Source organism: Podarcis raffonei, chromosome 12, assembly GCF_027172205.1.
Source record: "Podarcis raffonei isolate rPodRaf1 chromosome 12, rPodRaf1.pri, whole genome shotgun sequence".
Classification (NCBI taxonomy): domain Eukaryota; kingdom Metazoa; phylum Chordata; class Lepidosauria; order Squamata; family Lacertidae; genus Podarcis; species Podarcis raffonei.
Window position 1 is genome coordinate 42,719,245 of NC_070613.1, and position 16,734 is coordinate 42,735,978.

General features: G+C 41.4%; 1 protein-coding gene across 2 annotated transcripts in view; it reads left to right on the plus strand.

The window, feature by feature from the left end:
• CMC1 (C-X9-C motif containing 1) overlaps positions 1–16,734 on the plus strand; it is a 40,184-nt gene that overhangs the window by 10,939 nt on the left and 12,511 nt on the right. The window contains exon 1 of one of the 2 annotated variants that reach the window (XM_053409874.1): positions 10,771–10,884. The exons of the other annotated variant lie outside the window; for it this stretch is intronic. Within the exon in view, the coding sequence (XP_053265849.1) occupies positions 10,812–10,884 (73 nt within the window). The 5' untranslated portion in view covers positions 10,771–10,811. Of the gene's footprint in view, positions 1–10,770; positions 10,885–16,734 lie in introns of those variants that run through there. 2 annotated transcript variants of the gene reach the window in all.

Consider the following 16,734-nt stretch of genomic DNA (forward strand, 5'->3'; position numbering starts at 1 on the left):
CTGGAGTTAGCCGCTGCCTTGTGGGGCATCTTTGGGAGAAGAAAAGGCTAAGGAGTAAGCCCTACAGCAATCCAGAGTGCAATCCCTAAAATGGTTGGATGGTATCTTGTATGCCTCCTTCCAGGAACTCCTGCAGCCAAGCTGGTGCCAACTCTGCTTTCCTCTGCTCTGCTTTCCTTTGGACCATGCCAGTGAGGCCGAGAGGGTGATATTGTCGCCTGGGCCACCCAGGACCTCCATAGACACTGCCCAGGCTTGTACCCTAAGGAGGTCACTTCACTGCAGCTAGCACAGTGGTTTGACTTCAACGCCTGGAGGTGTACTCCATTGTCTCCCAAGACAGATGGATGCCAATCTCTCTGGGTGTGAGGGTGGGTGTATACACACATACTTTCTCTAGTCATCAAGACTTCATCCTAAAATTATTATCCCAATACGCTGCTGACATCATGAAGGGAACTTATTAGGAAAATGTGTAGCTTTGAAGTAAACTACCTCCCTCTTCCCTGAAAAACCTGTTCCCTAACAGTTAGGTGACCCTTGGTAAATAATGTGTTGCTGAGGGGGAAGTTGGGCAGATGTTGACCCTCTTTGTGTGAGTAAAAGAGCAACTTAAAATACAAGCCATTGTATAGGTAAATGTAAAGGTACCCCTGACCGTTACGTCCAGTCGCGGACGACTCTGGGGTTGCGCACGCATCTTGCTCTATAGGCTGAGGGAGCCAGCATACAGCTTCCGGGTCGACTTCCGAGGTGCGTTCGAAAACAAGCATTCACTTCCAGATTTTCTTCGTTCGGGTTCCGAATCATTCAGCTTCTGAGATGCTCGAAAACCGAGGATCCACTGTACTGGTTGGTTTCATGTGACAATAACATGAATGTATGTATGAATGTATGCTGTCTCTAACACTGATTTTGCTGTTCATTGAAAAGTTACATTCTTATTCCCAACTGCATTGCAATCTGTTAAGAAAGCTATGGAATATTGAATATAGGTGTTCATATAATTGTGATACATTGTTAAATTCACAGTATTCCAAGTTTGCACTTCCACATATGTTACTTGATTGTGTTGCCTAGGTGTGACTAAAACACAAATAAGGAGAACTCCCTTTCTGTATATTTTTATTAATCTGATTACTCTGCTGCAAACAGTTTTTTTCATTTTCTCCCTTACATCAGAGATTAAGTGCTATTGAGTTACAAGCTCTATAATGTATTAAGCCAACTTTGTTTACAGGGTCTGTCTCAGATTTAGACTCTCGATTCAAGTATGTATAATTTGTACCTTAACTATTTTCTTTTTAAACTAGCATTTCAGTGCAAGAACATTCACATTCCACTTAGGGACAATCCTTGGTGCACTCTGCACTAGTGAGTATGCAAACATGGTCTCACCTTTTTCTGTGCTAGGCTCACTTTCACTAAAGCCTGAATATCCAGGTTACAACAATGATTTGTCACGTTTTTGATAAAGTGGGGAAATAGGCTTTTGTGTATCTCTGTACCTGATGACTCTTTGGAGACTTTCACATGTGCACAGTCTGCTGTGGCCTGCCTTCTGAAGGAGAGAGATCAGAAGCTCATAACGCCTGTCTTCAGTCCACTGGCTTCTGTTGCCATGCAGACTCTGTTGAAGGCACTGATGAAGACCTGTAAAGCCCAGCACTCCGTCCTCTCGCCTTGTGATTGACCATGATGATCTTTAAGCTCAGCCAGCAATATTATCTTAGATAGGGAACGGGTGGTGCTGTGGTCTAAACCACTGAGCCCCTTGGGCTTGCCGATTGGAAGGTTGGTGGTTCAAATCTGTGCCATGGGGTGATCTCCTGTTGCTCTGTCTCAGCTTCTGCCAACCTAGCAGTTCAAAAGCATACCAGTCAAAGTAGATAAATAGGTACTGCTGCGGGGGGAAGGTAAATGGCATTTCTGTGCGCTCTGACACTCGTCATGATCCTCCTTGTGCCAGTAGCGGTGTAGTCATGTTGGCCACATGATCCGGAAAGCTGTCTGTGGACAAACACGGCTCTCTTAGCCTGAAAAGCAAAATGAGTGCCACACCTCATAGTCGCCTTTGACTGGATTCAACCGTCCAGGAGTCATTTACCTTTTTTTACCTACATAGAACCATAGAGTTGGAAGGTACCACAAGGTTCATCTAGACTCCCAAGATAGGGCTCAAACCTTTGACCCTGAGGTTAAAAGTGCCATGCTTTACTGACTGGCTTATTAAAAAAAATATTGGGGAAGCTTTAGGTTGTACTGATCCATATTATTTGTAGGTATTCAGACCAGCCTTTGCTTAAATTAACTTGTAATATTTTCCATTTGATGGGGTAAATAAAATGAGAAGAGAGAGAGCAAATTAGGTGAGAAAACAAAAACAAAAAAAATCTTTTTTCCTTGGGGTTCCTGCTAACTAGAAATCTGGACAGTTAATCTAGGAAGACAGTTTTGAAATTGTGGTCACCTGATGTCTTCTGGAACAGTGTAAGAGAGCTCTGAATGCTGGGAATCATTTTACACACATGGTAAACAATGCTAATGTTGGACAGTCATTCCCTACGTTACCCAAAATATACATTATTTTCTACTTGGGTTTTGTCCTCAATAATTGGTTATTGACATGGGGGGAGGCGTTTAAAAGAAAATCATGATGGGATTCAAAAGGGGAGTTTATTTCTATTGTTATTAGGTCTTTGTTGATGAAATGGCCACATTTTAATAAAAGCAAGTGTATTCTGAATATTTAAAGTGTGCAGTTGTGATAGTCATAGACCTATGGATTGCAGAATAACCCCATACAGTTACAAATACTTGGCCAAGCCGAACAGCTATAATTAGGAAAGTATTCTGGCAAAGGCTGTTTCCAAATGCCACCATTCTTCCTCTCCCCAGGGACAGCATTGATACTTAGTAAAGTTGATTGGATGAAACACCACTTCGGGCTTTCCTAAAGTAGAGTAAGGCCAATGTCAACCATTGTTTTAGTAATACACACTTAATCAACAGTCCACTAGTAGCTGGGATCTTATCTGTCCCTCTAGGGGCCACCTGCACCAGAGCATGACCCTTGCACCTGACACATCAAGCTCCATAAAAGGAGAGCAATTCCAAATCCTTGGGCAGATGTTGGCACTGCCTGTTTAAATGCCCAAGGACACCTGGAAAAAAAAACACTTTATAAATGTCTTGTGTTCTCTCATCAGAAACACAGATAAGGAAATGTGTGAAATACTTAGTAGCATCATGCTGGGATAGGTTTATGCCCATCACTTCTACTCGCTATTAATTAAAAAAAAAAGGACCAGGTTCTGTTAACTGAATATCGTATGTGTCGGAGGCTAAGGCAGAGGAAATGTCTTGGCACAAGTACATGGGGATCTAAAGTGCCGTTAACACGGTTTGCTGTGAGGACTTGAGGTGCTAAAAGAGCCGGAGTAATATAGTTTAGAGTGTCAGGCTATGAACTGGGGAAGCTTGAGTTCAAATCCCCACTTAACCATGAGGGTCACTGGATAGTACTGGACCACTCAGCCTAGGCAACCTTGTATGGTCATTGTAGGGAAAGAATGGGAAGTGGAGAGCACCATGTAAAGGTAAAAGGTAAAGGGACCCCTGGACGGTTATGTCCAGTCAAAGGCGACTATGGGGTTGGAGTGCTCATCTTGCTTTCAGACTGAGGGAGCTGGGATTTGTCCACAGATAGCTTTCCGGGTCATATGGCCAGCATGACCACACCGCTACTGCTGCAATGGGACACCATGATGGAAACCAGAGCGCATGTAAACGCCGTTTACCTTCCTGCTGCAGCAGTATCTATTTATCTACTTGCACTGTTGTGCTTTTAAACTGCTAGGTTGGCAGGAGCTGGGACAGAGCAACGGGAGCTCACCCCTTTGCAGGGATTCGAACTGTCAGCCTTCTGATTGGCAAACCCAAGAGGCTTAGTGGTTTAGACCCTAGAGCACCATGTATGCCACCTTGAGCTCCTTAGAAGGATATAAATTTAATTAATAAATATTTTGAGAGCCTGAGATACTAGTGCATTAGCAAGCTTCTTTAAAAAACAACAACCCTATAAATTCACTTCCACATTTACTGTTACTTTGGTTTATCATTTATTCAATACAGTAATGCCACAGTTTACCTGCATTTAACTGTGCCCATTCAGCTTTATGTGGTTGGCAAAATAGTTTTAGAAAGGGGGCAGGTGTCCAGGGTAAAAATACATTGGCAATCCCATCTGCCATTGAACCCACTGTGCTTTGACTAGTATGTGATTTTGGCTTTAGATGCGATTCCCCCAAATGTAACCCCCATGTAAGTTGCCGGCTTACTGCATTGCAAAATGCTCGACTGATTTTTGAACCAAGCAATGTATTGTATGCTATTCCCTCTTAATTTTTGGAGTGTGCTTTAAATCAAATACTAGTGGTGTCACTATTATTCTTTTGTTTCATTCTATTTCTCTTTTTATAAAGTATGGGATTAAAGAGCGGAGATGAAAATGAAAGGCAGTATTTTCATGACTGGCATGAGCCGAAGTGAGACTCAGGCTTGTGCTATTCACACACTTCATGAGTATCAGTTTTCCTGAATCTCATTTTGTTGTGTTTTCTTGTCTAGGGATCTTGGTTTGTCACAGACTCTGGTCAGTTTCAAAGCTAACCAATTTCAAGCCATAGTTTATGAAGCTGGCTTGTTAAACTGACAGCATGTTTGGCTATACACTAAATATTTCACATGTAGCCGTTTGAACTCCCTACCAGTAGAGTAGCTTCATGCTACATATCTGCATTTATCATTACATCATGCAATTCAGGGATCATAGTGAAATAAACTCGTATAAACGCATCTCATCTTATGAGTAGACAATGGTATGTGCTAAAGCTTCAGTGTGCATTCTTCGATACAGTATTGTAATGTGTGAAGCATCCTAGAGAAACTGTGTGAAAACTATACTTCAGACAGAATTCCTTATGCTGTGGGTGATATCACCTTCTGCATTAAACAGTTATATGTCGCTACGGTTCATTTGGATATTTGCGTTCATTGATGGAGAAAACCTAGATACTCATAGGCCAGTATTAGGGATTCCAAGGAAAGTTGGTTGAAATGAAAGGTGTGGCTGAGCAGAGACTTTCCGTGTTTGGTTTTTCCATGTCATTTCAACCCAGCTGATCGCAAGAAATGGGTCAGGCAGCTAACATTAACACCGCAACTGCATGTATTTTTTTTCCCTTAAAGGGAATGGAACAGCTTTTGCGAGGACAAAGAGAAATGAAATCACTTTCAGGGAAAGAAAGAGGCCTCATTATAGCCACCAACAGCAGTTATTGACAGCTACACTTCCTATTAACAAGGAGCATTTAAGAGTTTGGCTGTTGGATCTTTGGACTTGATCTAATTTGCTAGCATTAATTAGTTTCTTTTGAGCACAGACACTTGGTGCTCACAGCTATAGATTTAGATGACTAATTAGGACAGAAAATTGAACAGAATGGGGTAAGGCATTAACCTTCAACCATTACCAGCTGGGGCTCTTTTAAAGACGACAAAGTCCAAATGCTTCCTATTCATATAAGGAGTATCCTAATGAATATCAATTTCAGCCAGGTTGCCTTATTCCTATCAGCACTGTCTTAAATTTTATATTACCTTCAATAAAGTTTTAATTGCATCTCTCTCATTATCCAGATTTTTAGTGTAATGTCCAAAGAAGGCAAGCATGATGGCAGATTAACTTGTATCTCCTCAATTATCTCTCATTTTGGTTCTTTAAACAATTGACATTGGTCTAGGGCTTTAACCAAGACTTGAATAATTTGGGGTCAATATGCCATTACTATCTTAATCATTATAATGTAGGTAGTTAAGCCATCAAGTTAAAACACCGCCATTAACTGAGAGGTGTTTAATCCTGACACATTCCCTGAATATATTTGCATTAATATCCGCAGCAAGAACTCTGATACAACCAACTCCTGAGGCTTAAACAGTAGCTTGCTAATTAAGTACATCTTTATCATTAGCTATTCTAATGATATGCGAGCAGTGTGGTGATGTGTTAACATGAGTATCTAGGTTCAGGAGCAGGAATATTCTTTGGGCCCATAAACAACATTCATCCTATGCATGCTTACTTGAAAGTAAGTCTTCATTGAGTCCCATGGGTAAATCATAAGATTGGTTTGTAAGAACTGACAGACTCACATCCATAGAAGAACAATTATGTGTCCTTTAAGAGAGAAGGTGTTGAAAATCTTCTCAATTTCCCCAGTGAGACTTCTCAAAGAGCTTCTGTGTTTTAGATGACACTGATGCTGGTAGATTCTTCCACACTGAAGAAGGCTGGGGGAATGTTCAAACCTTCTCTGTTTCTTATTCAGTAACATCTTTGGAAAATAGTTACTGACATGTAAGACTGCTTTCCTAGGATGACTTCTGGAATATAATCTAGGCCGGTGGTGGCCAAACTCGGCCCTCCAGCTGTTTTGGGACTACATTTCCCATCATCCCTGACCACCGGCCCTGTTAGCTAGGAATGATGGGTGTTGTAGTCCCATAATAGCTGGAGGACCAAGTTTAGCCACCACTGATCTAGGCTGTTCCTTGTGTCCTGTGTATTGCTGCCATTATGACCTTTCTAGGAGATAAATGGGTTTTAGTCCTGGTGAGAAGGAAAGCAGGGTTTCAGTCAAGATCAGAACTTCATAGATGCTCCATAGTGTTTCAGTGGATGGAGAAAAACTGGTGGCCAGGTTCAGAGTGCTTTTAAAAGGGATGAAAATCTTTGCCTTTCAGATAATGGTCATCATGCTGAGATGACCACCATCACTGTGTCATCTAGGTTTTAGAGTTCAGTGTCACTGCTTCGTCTCTGATTTTAAAATCCCCAGACCTGTGCCACAGCTTGTAACCTTTATTTTTGACCCAAGTATGTATTTTCCTCTGATTTCTCTTTACTTTCACTGATGTTGATTAATGCCTGTGGTTCTTGCACAAGACTTTACTGTTAAGGTGCTTGGGCTTTCAATTGATGCTTAGGATGAAAATTGAGTTTCATACATAGAATTATATTGCTAAATCCATTAAGAATGTGATGCAAAGAGAGATAGCTCAATTTTTTAAAAAACATTAAAATATAATAATAATAATATTTTTTTAATTTATACCCTGCCCTTCCTGGTTCAAAAAACCGGGCTCAGGGTGGCTAACAACAAATTTAAAACACTTAATTGTGATACAACAAAAAACAGCATAAAATACAGTATAAAAGTGTGAATAACAATAAATTCAAAGTTCTAAAATCAAAGTTCTAAAATCAATTTAGGGGGAAATCCACCCAATAAACATTAGATGATCACCAGGGCTAGCTGGCTAAATTAGTCCTATTTGGGCCGGCAAGGAGGCCAGGGGAGTATTAGCTGTGGGATCCCAGAGTGGGTAATCTTCATAAAAGGGGAGGGGGAGGGAAGGAAGGGGAATAAAAGATCGGGATAAATTCAAATTGAAAGCCAGGCAGAATAGCCCTGTCTTACAGGCCCTGCAGAAGGAGGTTAAATCCCGCAGGGCCCTGGTCTCATGGGACAGAGCATTCCACCAGGTCAGAGCCATCACTGAGAAGGCCCTGGCCCTGGTGGAGGATAATCTGACTTCCTTAGGGCCCGGGACCTCTAAGGGCTATACGTTGATTCAATAAATCAGCAGTGGCTCAGAAGAGCAGGGGGGGGGGTGCTGAGAAGCATAAGGATTGAAGGCACTTCTTTCAAAGGAAGGTGGATGAATGGGGGATATTGCTCCCGGAGCTCCTCCACATTCTCTCTACAATGTCTCATTTACATTGACTTCTTCCTGAGGCACCAAAATACTTCCAACAAATACTGACACAGAGATACTTTTCTGATGCTGCATTCAGGTTGCGCTCCTTCCTCCTTGGAGACCTCTCCCAAGCCATCTTTGGATGTTGAGAATCAAGTATAATTATGCAGGGGTGCGAGAAGGAGAAAAAACCACACAACTTCACGTCCTCCCCATTTGGTCACTGTCTCTAAGTTGGAGGGCGAACTCTTCTGAAGCAGAGAGCTGCTTCTACTCCTGCAGGCCTTCTGTGGTTGTGGAACCCTGGAAAATCTACAGGTTGTCCAAAGTTCATTCTACCCAGAGTACACCTATTGAAATAAATAGACATGACTAACTTGGGTCCATTCATTTCAGTGGGCATGCTCTAAGTAGAACTTGGTTGGCTACAACCCTAAGCATACTTCGGTTGCTTTGTTGCATGATTACTTCACACAGTTTCTGAATGCCTGAAGAATCACTCCAATCTACTCTCTCCCTGCCTCTTAAAGCATTTAAGGTGCGCAGTATCTGACAGTGCTTTATTGCAAAACTTTGCACAATACAGTACCTTTTTTTTAGTCCAGTGATGATATTTATTGGCTAGCATAGCTATATTTGAGGATCTTATTAAATTATATTTGTGTCTTCTTTCCAGACAGCATGCAATACTGTGTTAGCTTTTTGTAGCTTTTAGATGCCCTCACTATTATGTGTAATAGGTTGTCTTTGGCGGTGTGTACTTGGCAGTGTGTAAACGCAATAGCTTTTAACAAATTGCCTGTAGGTAGGGGTGTGAATTGTGATTATGTGTGCTTGTCACTACACTCCTTCATATAATCTGTATCCGCACATGCAGATCCCAGCTTGCATAGGATTCACTTTCATGACTTGTGCAGCATGCCACTGCAGTGTACAGTTGGTCTCTATACAGATGTCATAATCGCAATGTAGATGTTGTGGGTAGAGTTAGCGGCATGATCACAATTCTCCACTCCCCAGTGAACAGTTGCCCAGACAGTTGTCCAACACCCTTTCAGGCCCACCATGCTGGAAAAGAAAATTCAGTTGTGTGTAAATATGCTATGCTCCCTTTCCCCTTCACTCCATCTCTAGATATTTCTGTTTTGACTTCTGCTGCAGAGATGAACGAATCCTTGCATTCACTCTTGTGCTTAGTCACTAGTGGAGACGCAAATTCTCTTTTTTCCTTTTCTCTCTTCATCCCTTCGCCAAAGATTGGAGGGTTCTGAACCTGGGGCTTTACATATGTAGAGCGCATGCTCTTCCACTATAGCCATTCTTTGTTGCTTACACTCTTGCAAAATATTTAGAAGTTGTCTTAATAAACCATAAAATCTGATCAAAGAAAGCATTTGGAACATGGAGGCAGCATCTGCTGATTCCCCAGTCTCTCCCTTGTTCGTCCTCTCCCCGCCTCCCCAAATGTATCACTCGGTTACTTGTTTACACTAGTTAGTCTGTCATTGGTGGTGGTTTGAGGATTTTACTTGGTTTTGTTTCAGAGCAATTAATATTGCACTTCTAAGTGAGAATAGAAATATCTGCAAATACTGTGGCATATGTCACTTCGACACTCTAAAAATAATATAGCAGTGACATGTTGCTAGGATAGCTGCATATGAATGCGTATTGTTGATGAATGCTTGCAACAGTAATATGAAAATAAGAGAAAAGGGGGGCTTCTTTCTCCTGTTTTGGCAATGACATATGCTTTACAGTCAAGAAATCTGCTTTATAACTGCTACATATGCCTGACATTAAAGAAATCTGCAGAAGCTGCTTCAGTCGTCCCCCCCCCCCTCGTTTCATTCTACATTGTGGACTAATGCAGTTATCTGTGTGTTTGTACATAAATAAATTTCACCAGGAAGGTCCTACTATGTTTTCTGTACATATGTGTAAATATTTATATAGAGTATAAATTATTAACACTGCCCTAAGGTTACTTTCACACTAGAAATAGGTTGTTTTTCTACTGTTGAATCTGAGGCATCTTTTCGTGGAAATTATTTACTTTAGTGTTGGAAAACTGCTTCTGCTTTTGATCAAATGAGCTACCCATTTAAGTAATCCTCGTTTTGCATTCAAAGCTACCAGTCAATTGAATGGCTTTCCAACAAATGGTGTCAGTGGACCTAATAAAGGAACCATTATTTCTCTCCAGTTGTCAACAGTTTAAGCAGCCCTCCTAATCCCACCTACCTGGGCGTAAGCCACATTGAATTTTAATTCTTTGCGGACATTGGACTGTGCTATTAGACTATTTACCTTCAGAATTAAAAAGAATCACACTTTCTAAATTGCAAAATTCTAAGTTTTTAATCAACAGCACCTTAAGATTGGATGAATTTGTACCGGGGTTCCATCTAGTTCAACCCTCTGCAATGCAGCAATCTCAAGTAAAGCATCCATGACAGATCGACACCCAACCTCTGCTTAGAAACCTCCAAGGAAGGAGAGCCCACCAGTTTGCAAGGGAGTCTGTTCCACTGTCCCAACAGCTCTTACTGTCAGAAAGTTCTTCCTCAGAATCTGCTTTCTTGTAACTTGAAGCCATTGGTTTTAGTCCTAGCCTCTAGTGCATGTATAGGAAACCTCCGGCCCTCCAGATGTTTTTTGAGACTACAATTCCCATCATCCCTGACCACTGGTCCTGTTAGCTAGGGATGATGGGAATTGTAGTCTCAAAACATCTGGAGGGCCAGAGTTTGCCTATGCCTGCTCTAGTGTAAGAAAAACACTGGGGCCTCATTTGATCAGTAGAATTTTTGGTACCTGGTGGGCGGGGCTTGTGTGTTATGCCCCTCCCTTCAGTGTGTTCAGTTAAGAATGTCAGTTAAGAGGGACCAAGACTTGCCTCATGTTATTGCATTGAGTTTCATTTTGCTGTATTTAGTTTCTCTCATTACGTTATTTTGTTACAGTGTTATTAAAGCTTAGTTTACATGTACGTGAGCCACTTATTTTTCCTCAAAGAAAAAGAAACTGCTGAAGAATGGTGGACTATCCTAAAGTTGGGTGAGTGAGGGAATATTGCCAGTTTGCCAGGAGTATTGATTTTGTTAATCATCCTCCCATCTAGAGTAGGAGAAAACAAGCTTGCTCCATCTTCCATGTGGCAGCCCTTTAGATATTTGAAGGTGGCTATCCTATCTCCTCTCGGTCTCCTCTTTTCCAGGCTAAACCAAACTCCTTCGACTGTTCCTCATAAGGCTTGGTTTCCAGACCCTTGATCATCTTGGTCACTCTCCACTGAACATGTTCCAGCTTGTCAATGTCCTTAAATTGCGGCTCCCATAACTGGACATAGTATTTCAGGTGTGATTTGACAAAGGCAGAATAGAGTGGCACTGTTACTTCCCTGGATCTGGACACTACACTTTTCTTGATGCAGCCTAGCATAGCAGTAGTTTTTCTACATGTATTCGAATTCCTAATATTTCAAGTGGTGCTAATCAGCTTTTTGTCAAATGGAAAATACTTCTATTTAGCCAGCTTTTAGAACTGCATTTTTAGAACTAGATTTTGCTGAGCAACTGAAAAGGAAAAAATAGTCAGTAAATTGGCAGCACTTTTTGTCAGTCCATATGGCTTCCTGCCTAAATCAGCTGCTACTCACTGACAAAGTAGGTTTCTTTATTGAAACCTATGGAGTGTCATGTAACTAAGCCCTTTACTTCATTTAATCTTTGTATGGTATTCTAAGGTTTGTTCCTTAAAAAAACATTTCCATGCGTTTTTCAGTCTTAACATTATTACATTGGGCATTCCAGCACAGAATAAACGGAGTGTGTTTTGCAGTTAGTTGCACAGAAACTTCAGAGTCATTCCTTCATCACACTTTATTCGTCAGTTTATCCATCCCAATGATATCTGGAACGTCTACAATTGCTGCTGTTGACTCAGCTTTCTAATGGTGAACTAATATGGTCTTACCAGCAACAAAAAAATAGTTTGCAGTAGTAACTTAATAGCCTGAAAGGCAAATAGTACAAAAGAAAAATGTCCTTTTTTAAAGTCTTGCTCCAGTTATTTGAAAAATACCACTTGTATTTAGCTTGCTAAACATTTGCTTCATTGTGTCATTTCCAACACCTAAAAATGTATTTTTAAAAAATAAAAATGGGAAGAGTGTTGGTTTCTTAATTTGTACTGTACAAATTAGGTGACTTTGAGGGAAATAGTCTGATCAATATACAGATCTTCCACCATTTTCTGTATTGGAAGCTATTTCATAAATTCCATGCCAAAAAATAGTCACTCTGTCTCAGTCACTAGTTTTGACTACTTCTCTTTCATTCCAACTCTTTTTTCCTGTTTTAAAATTGTTCACCCCCTAGTGATTTTAGGCAGTTGACTTCTCAAGCCTATACATGTCTACTCAGAAGTAAGTTCTATTGAGTTCATTAGGACTTTCCCCTAAATAAATACATGTAGACTTGGAAATAAAGTATTGGTGAAATTAAAGACATGGGGGGGGGGCTTTTTAAAATAATTAAGGAACTGATTGTTTAGGCCTACTCTGAAACTTAGTTGCCCTCTAGAGGTTTTCATATAGCAGTACAGTGGAACATATATTGTTCATTTGTCTTTTTTTGAAAGAGAGAGAGAAAACCGTCAGTTTAAGGAGGTAAGATTTAAATAAAATGGACACACACTCATTTAGCTGTGTTAGGAGGTGTTCGTGGCATTTTATTTTGACAACCTGGAAATACTCTTGATTTTATCAATCTTCATGCTAGTTTGGAAGTGCTGAAGTATTTACAATGTGCTCTTCACCTGATGGGCTCATGTGCACTTCATGTACTGTACATCTCAGATAGGCATCATTTCCATTATCTTTTTAATGCCTGTTGGAGCTTTTCCTTTTTTTTAGCAAGTGGAAAGATACATCCCAGACTGTATCTTCATTGGCCTAGAGATGGTGTTTAATATATGAAATTGTGCGGCTGTTTTTATTGTGCAGTTGCTTTTGGATATTTTATGGGAAGGGATTAATAAATGCGTTTTTATGCTTATTTCCTCATCTTTTTAAGTGTGATGCTTCATGAGTGTAGAAAAACATGTGGTTGAAGATTTCTTTTTAATCCCAGTACTGGTTTTGACCCAGAAACGGTTAAGGACTGCCTCTCTCCATATGAAGCCACCCAGACCCTGAGATCATCATTCTACATGTGCCTCCTCCACGAGAGCTCTGCAGGTGGCAATACAAGATCGGGCCTTTTCTGAAGTGGCTCCCCATTTGTGGAGCGGTTTCCCCAGAGAGGCTTGCCTGGTGCATTTGTTACATATCTTTAGGCACCAAGCGAAAACGTTCCTCTTCAACTAGGCCTTTGGCATCCGATGCCCTTTTAAATGTGTTGTGGGTTATTGGTTTGTTTTTGTTCTTACTGTGTATTTTGTCTTTTTTATATTGTAGCTTTGTGTTGTGAACCGCCCTGAGGTCTGTGGATGAACGGCAGTATACAAATTTAAATAATAATAATAATAATAATAATAGGTGCAGAACTTCTTCTGTTTCAACTAAATGGTAGAAGAAGCTCTGTCTTCCACCTTTTCCATTGAAAAGAAAGCCTTTTCTCATGAAAAGTAGTAGGAGATGTTAGTGAAACATGGAGTTATATGCCTCAGAGTGGTGGCTGTAGCATGAGTTTGGAATACAAAAGCCTCTGTACAGATAAACTAGTTTAAAGGCATCGGTTAAATATAATCTGCTTTATCCCCATCTGGTGGTGAAAAGAGGTGTGTTCACCACCAAGAATCTCATAGGTTTTTTCCCCCTGCCTTGCATACGGACACTAAGCCTTTTGAAGACCAATTTAGGCTGCAGCTAGAAGCCTTAGTGCTACAAACTGTCTCCGTTTTGTATTCTATATCACACCTGCTGTTGCCCAACTGTAGGGCACTTGATCCTACAGGATATGGGAAAACTGAGACTGAGGCTATGTTGCCGTGTTGGAGTTTGACACAGGTTAACGTAGCATTAAGCACTGATGGGAGATAGCTGTAGGGGAACTTTGTGTGTGTTCTAGTTCTGCCTCTTCCAGACCCTGGTGCTATGATGCTTGATGTCAAGAATTCTTACTATGGAAACAGGAAACTAATCTACTGGTGCTCTTGAAAGGGACCAGCCTAATAGGCGAAAAAGGTATGTTTGTCACAAAATATAGACCTCTTTCTTGACAAAGCCTGCTTCATTTTTACAGGTGTTGGGACGTGAGGAAGGAAAAGTCTATAAAATGAGTGTTTTTGGAGAATGATATCCCCAGTGGGCTTGTTTAGCCTACTAAAAAGGAGGGCACGAGGGAAGAGGGCATGTTCACACATTCTCTAAAAACATTGGAGGGCTAAATGCATTGGAATGTGGCAACTTTGTTTATGTTAGTAATTTTGAAGAGGCCACTTGTAGTCAGTTCTTAGCTGACGCAAGGATTAAATGAGGGTATTTTTCCTCAGCACTTAGCCACAGGCACTAGACTAAACCAGCTCCCATAGGTCTAATATTGGGGTGCCAAAAAACAGTTGGTTTTAAGATACAGCTGGGGACATTTTCTGAGGGCTTTCAGTATCTTTCAAACTGTGTTGTGGTCCCTTTGGTTGTCAGAAATGTCTCCAACTTCCAGTGTGTGGGACAAAGGTGGCCACAAGACAAATACAGTCATACCTCGGAAGTCAAATGGAATCTGTTCCGGAAGTTCATTCAACTTCCAAAACATTTAGACACCAATGTGCGGGCTTCTGATTGGCTGCAGGAAGCTTCTGCAGCCAATTGGAAGCCGGTGAAGCCCGTTGGACGTTGGGTTCCAAAATAACGTTTGCAAACCGCAACAATCACTTCCAGGTTTGCAGCATTCGGGAGCCAAAACGTTCGACTCACAAGGCATTTGAAATCCAATGTATGACTGTAGTCCAAAAGAACATTTTTTGTTCACATACACATTATACAGGTATTATAAGAGGCACAGCAAGAAACTAGCAGGGAGGGGACAGCTTGGCTGGGTTGTTGTTGTTTAGTCATTTAGTCGTGTCCGACTCTTCGTGACCCCATGGACCAGAGCACGCCAGGCAGGTTAGGCAGGTGAATAATGTCTTCCTGTGAGAAGGCGTGATCCCTGCCTGCTTGAAGAGGAGGAAATGGTAAAACCACTCCTCAGAAAACCCTCCTGGGATTCAGAAAATTGTAAGTTAATTGCTAGCCAGTTGCCAAACTCCCCTTCTTGGGCAACATCCTTGAGTGGGTGGTTGCGGACCAGATCTTGGAGGAAACTGATTTTCCAGATCCATTTCAATCAGGATTTAGACCCAGTTATGCACAGAAACTGCTTTGGTCACCCTGTATGATGACCTCTATTGGGAGAGAAACAGGGAAAATGTGTCCTTAATTCTTCTCAACCTCTCATTTCTTCTCAACGGGCCTTTTCTGCAGTGGCTCCCAGCTTATACAGTGCTCTCCCAGGGAGGCTCGCCTGACACCTTCATTGCATAACTTTAGGTGCCAGGCAAAAACATTTCTCAGGCTAATTAAACCATCTATGGCCTTTTAAACTGGGGGGAGGGTAATTGTTTTTGTTTGTTATTATGGTATGTATTTTAGTGTTTTTATAATTCAGAATGCCCTGTGATCTTCAAATGAAGGGCGGTATAGAAATTTAATAAATATTGCTCATTATTTTGCTACGTCTTTCTCCAATCGGTCTCTGCTCCTGCTGCCTTTTGCTTGCTGTTGTGTGTTCTGAATCCACAGCGCAGTATCATGTTATACTCTTCTGTTTCTTCAATGAGGGTTGCGGTTGTAAATGATTATCTCAAGCATTCAGATTGATCTCTGTTATATTTTTAGTTTCAGAGTTGGTGTTGCTCATTAACCTGGATTAGATCTGCAGACGTGCCCCTTGGAGAAGGATACTTGGTGCTGTCAGATGCTTGACAGTGCCAGTCACCTGCACACAATTAATCTACGGGCCCTGGGTCTGTGATCTCCTATTTCAGTTGAAATTTCTCCTTGAGTCAATGTTGCTTTCCCTGCAATCTTTTCATAAACGTTTTGCTTGTCTCTCTGTCTGACACTTCTTTAGGGCCTACCCCAGAGGCACCCCAAACAATGCATATCTAACTGAATGGACTAGTCTCTATTTGAAGCAGGAAGGAGAAATGGACTCTTTTCCGCCTGCTGTTCACTTTTCTGAGATCAGTGCGCAAGCTTTGTGTGTAAATGAGGAAGGGGCTTGAAGCTAGTGAGAGATGACTAGCAAATGCAGTTCCGTTAGAAGATAAAATGGTGTGAAATGCCAGGAGTCCGCTCTTTCTGAAGCATTTTGCATTGAAAAGAGAGCAGGAAACCCGTAGCTGGGGGCCACCTTTTAATAGGAGCCCCTCCATCCCCTTAGTCCTCTAAGAAGTGTTGCATGGTGTAGGAGCTTACCTGAATTTCCCTGGTGCTAATGTCATATACCTGCATAAAGGGACTGCCCTGGCTTTATCAGGGCACTCCTGTGAAATGGACTGGAAAGGCTGTGTTTTTACCATTGCAGTTGAATCTAGCTAACTTTTCTGTCAACAAATTGGGATTAATTCTCAAATAAGCAGGTCTTCTGAAAATGCGCCACCCCCAAAGATCTGCAGAGAAAGGACACAGACTCACTTGGTCTTTGTTTTTGCAGCGTCAAAGGCTTGTTGCTTCCTGGGTATTGCTTTTGTTTTCATTATTACTTTTTCATTAATTTTACTACCGGCCTTTTGCCTTGCCAAGGCTGCTTTAAAAGTTCCAATTAACTCCTTTGCCCGGCACTCGTCTTTCTAGGCCGGGACTAAATTTAGTTCCCTTTCTGAGAAGGCAGATCGTCTCTGGTTTAGTGAACAACTTCTTGG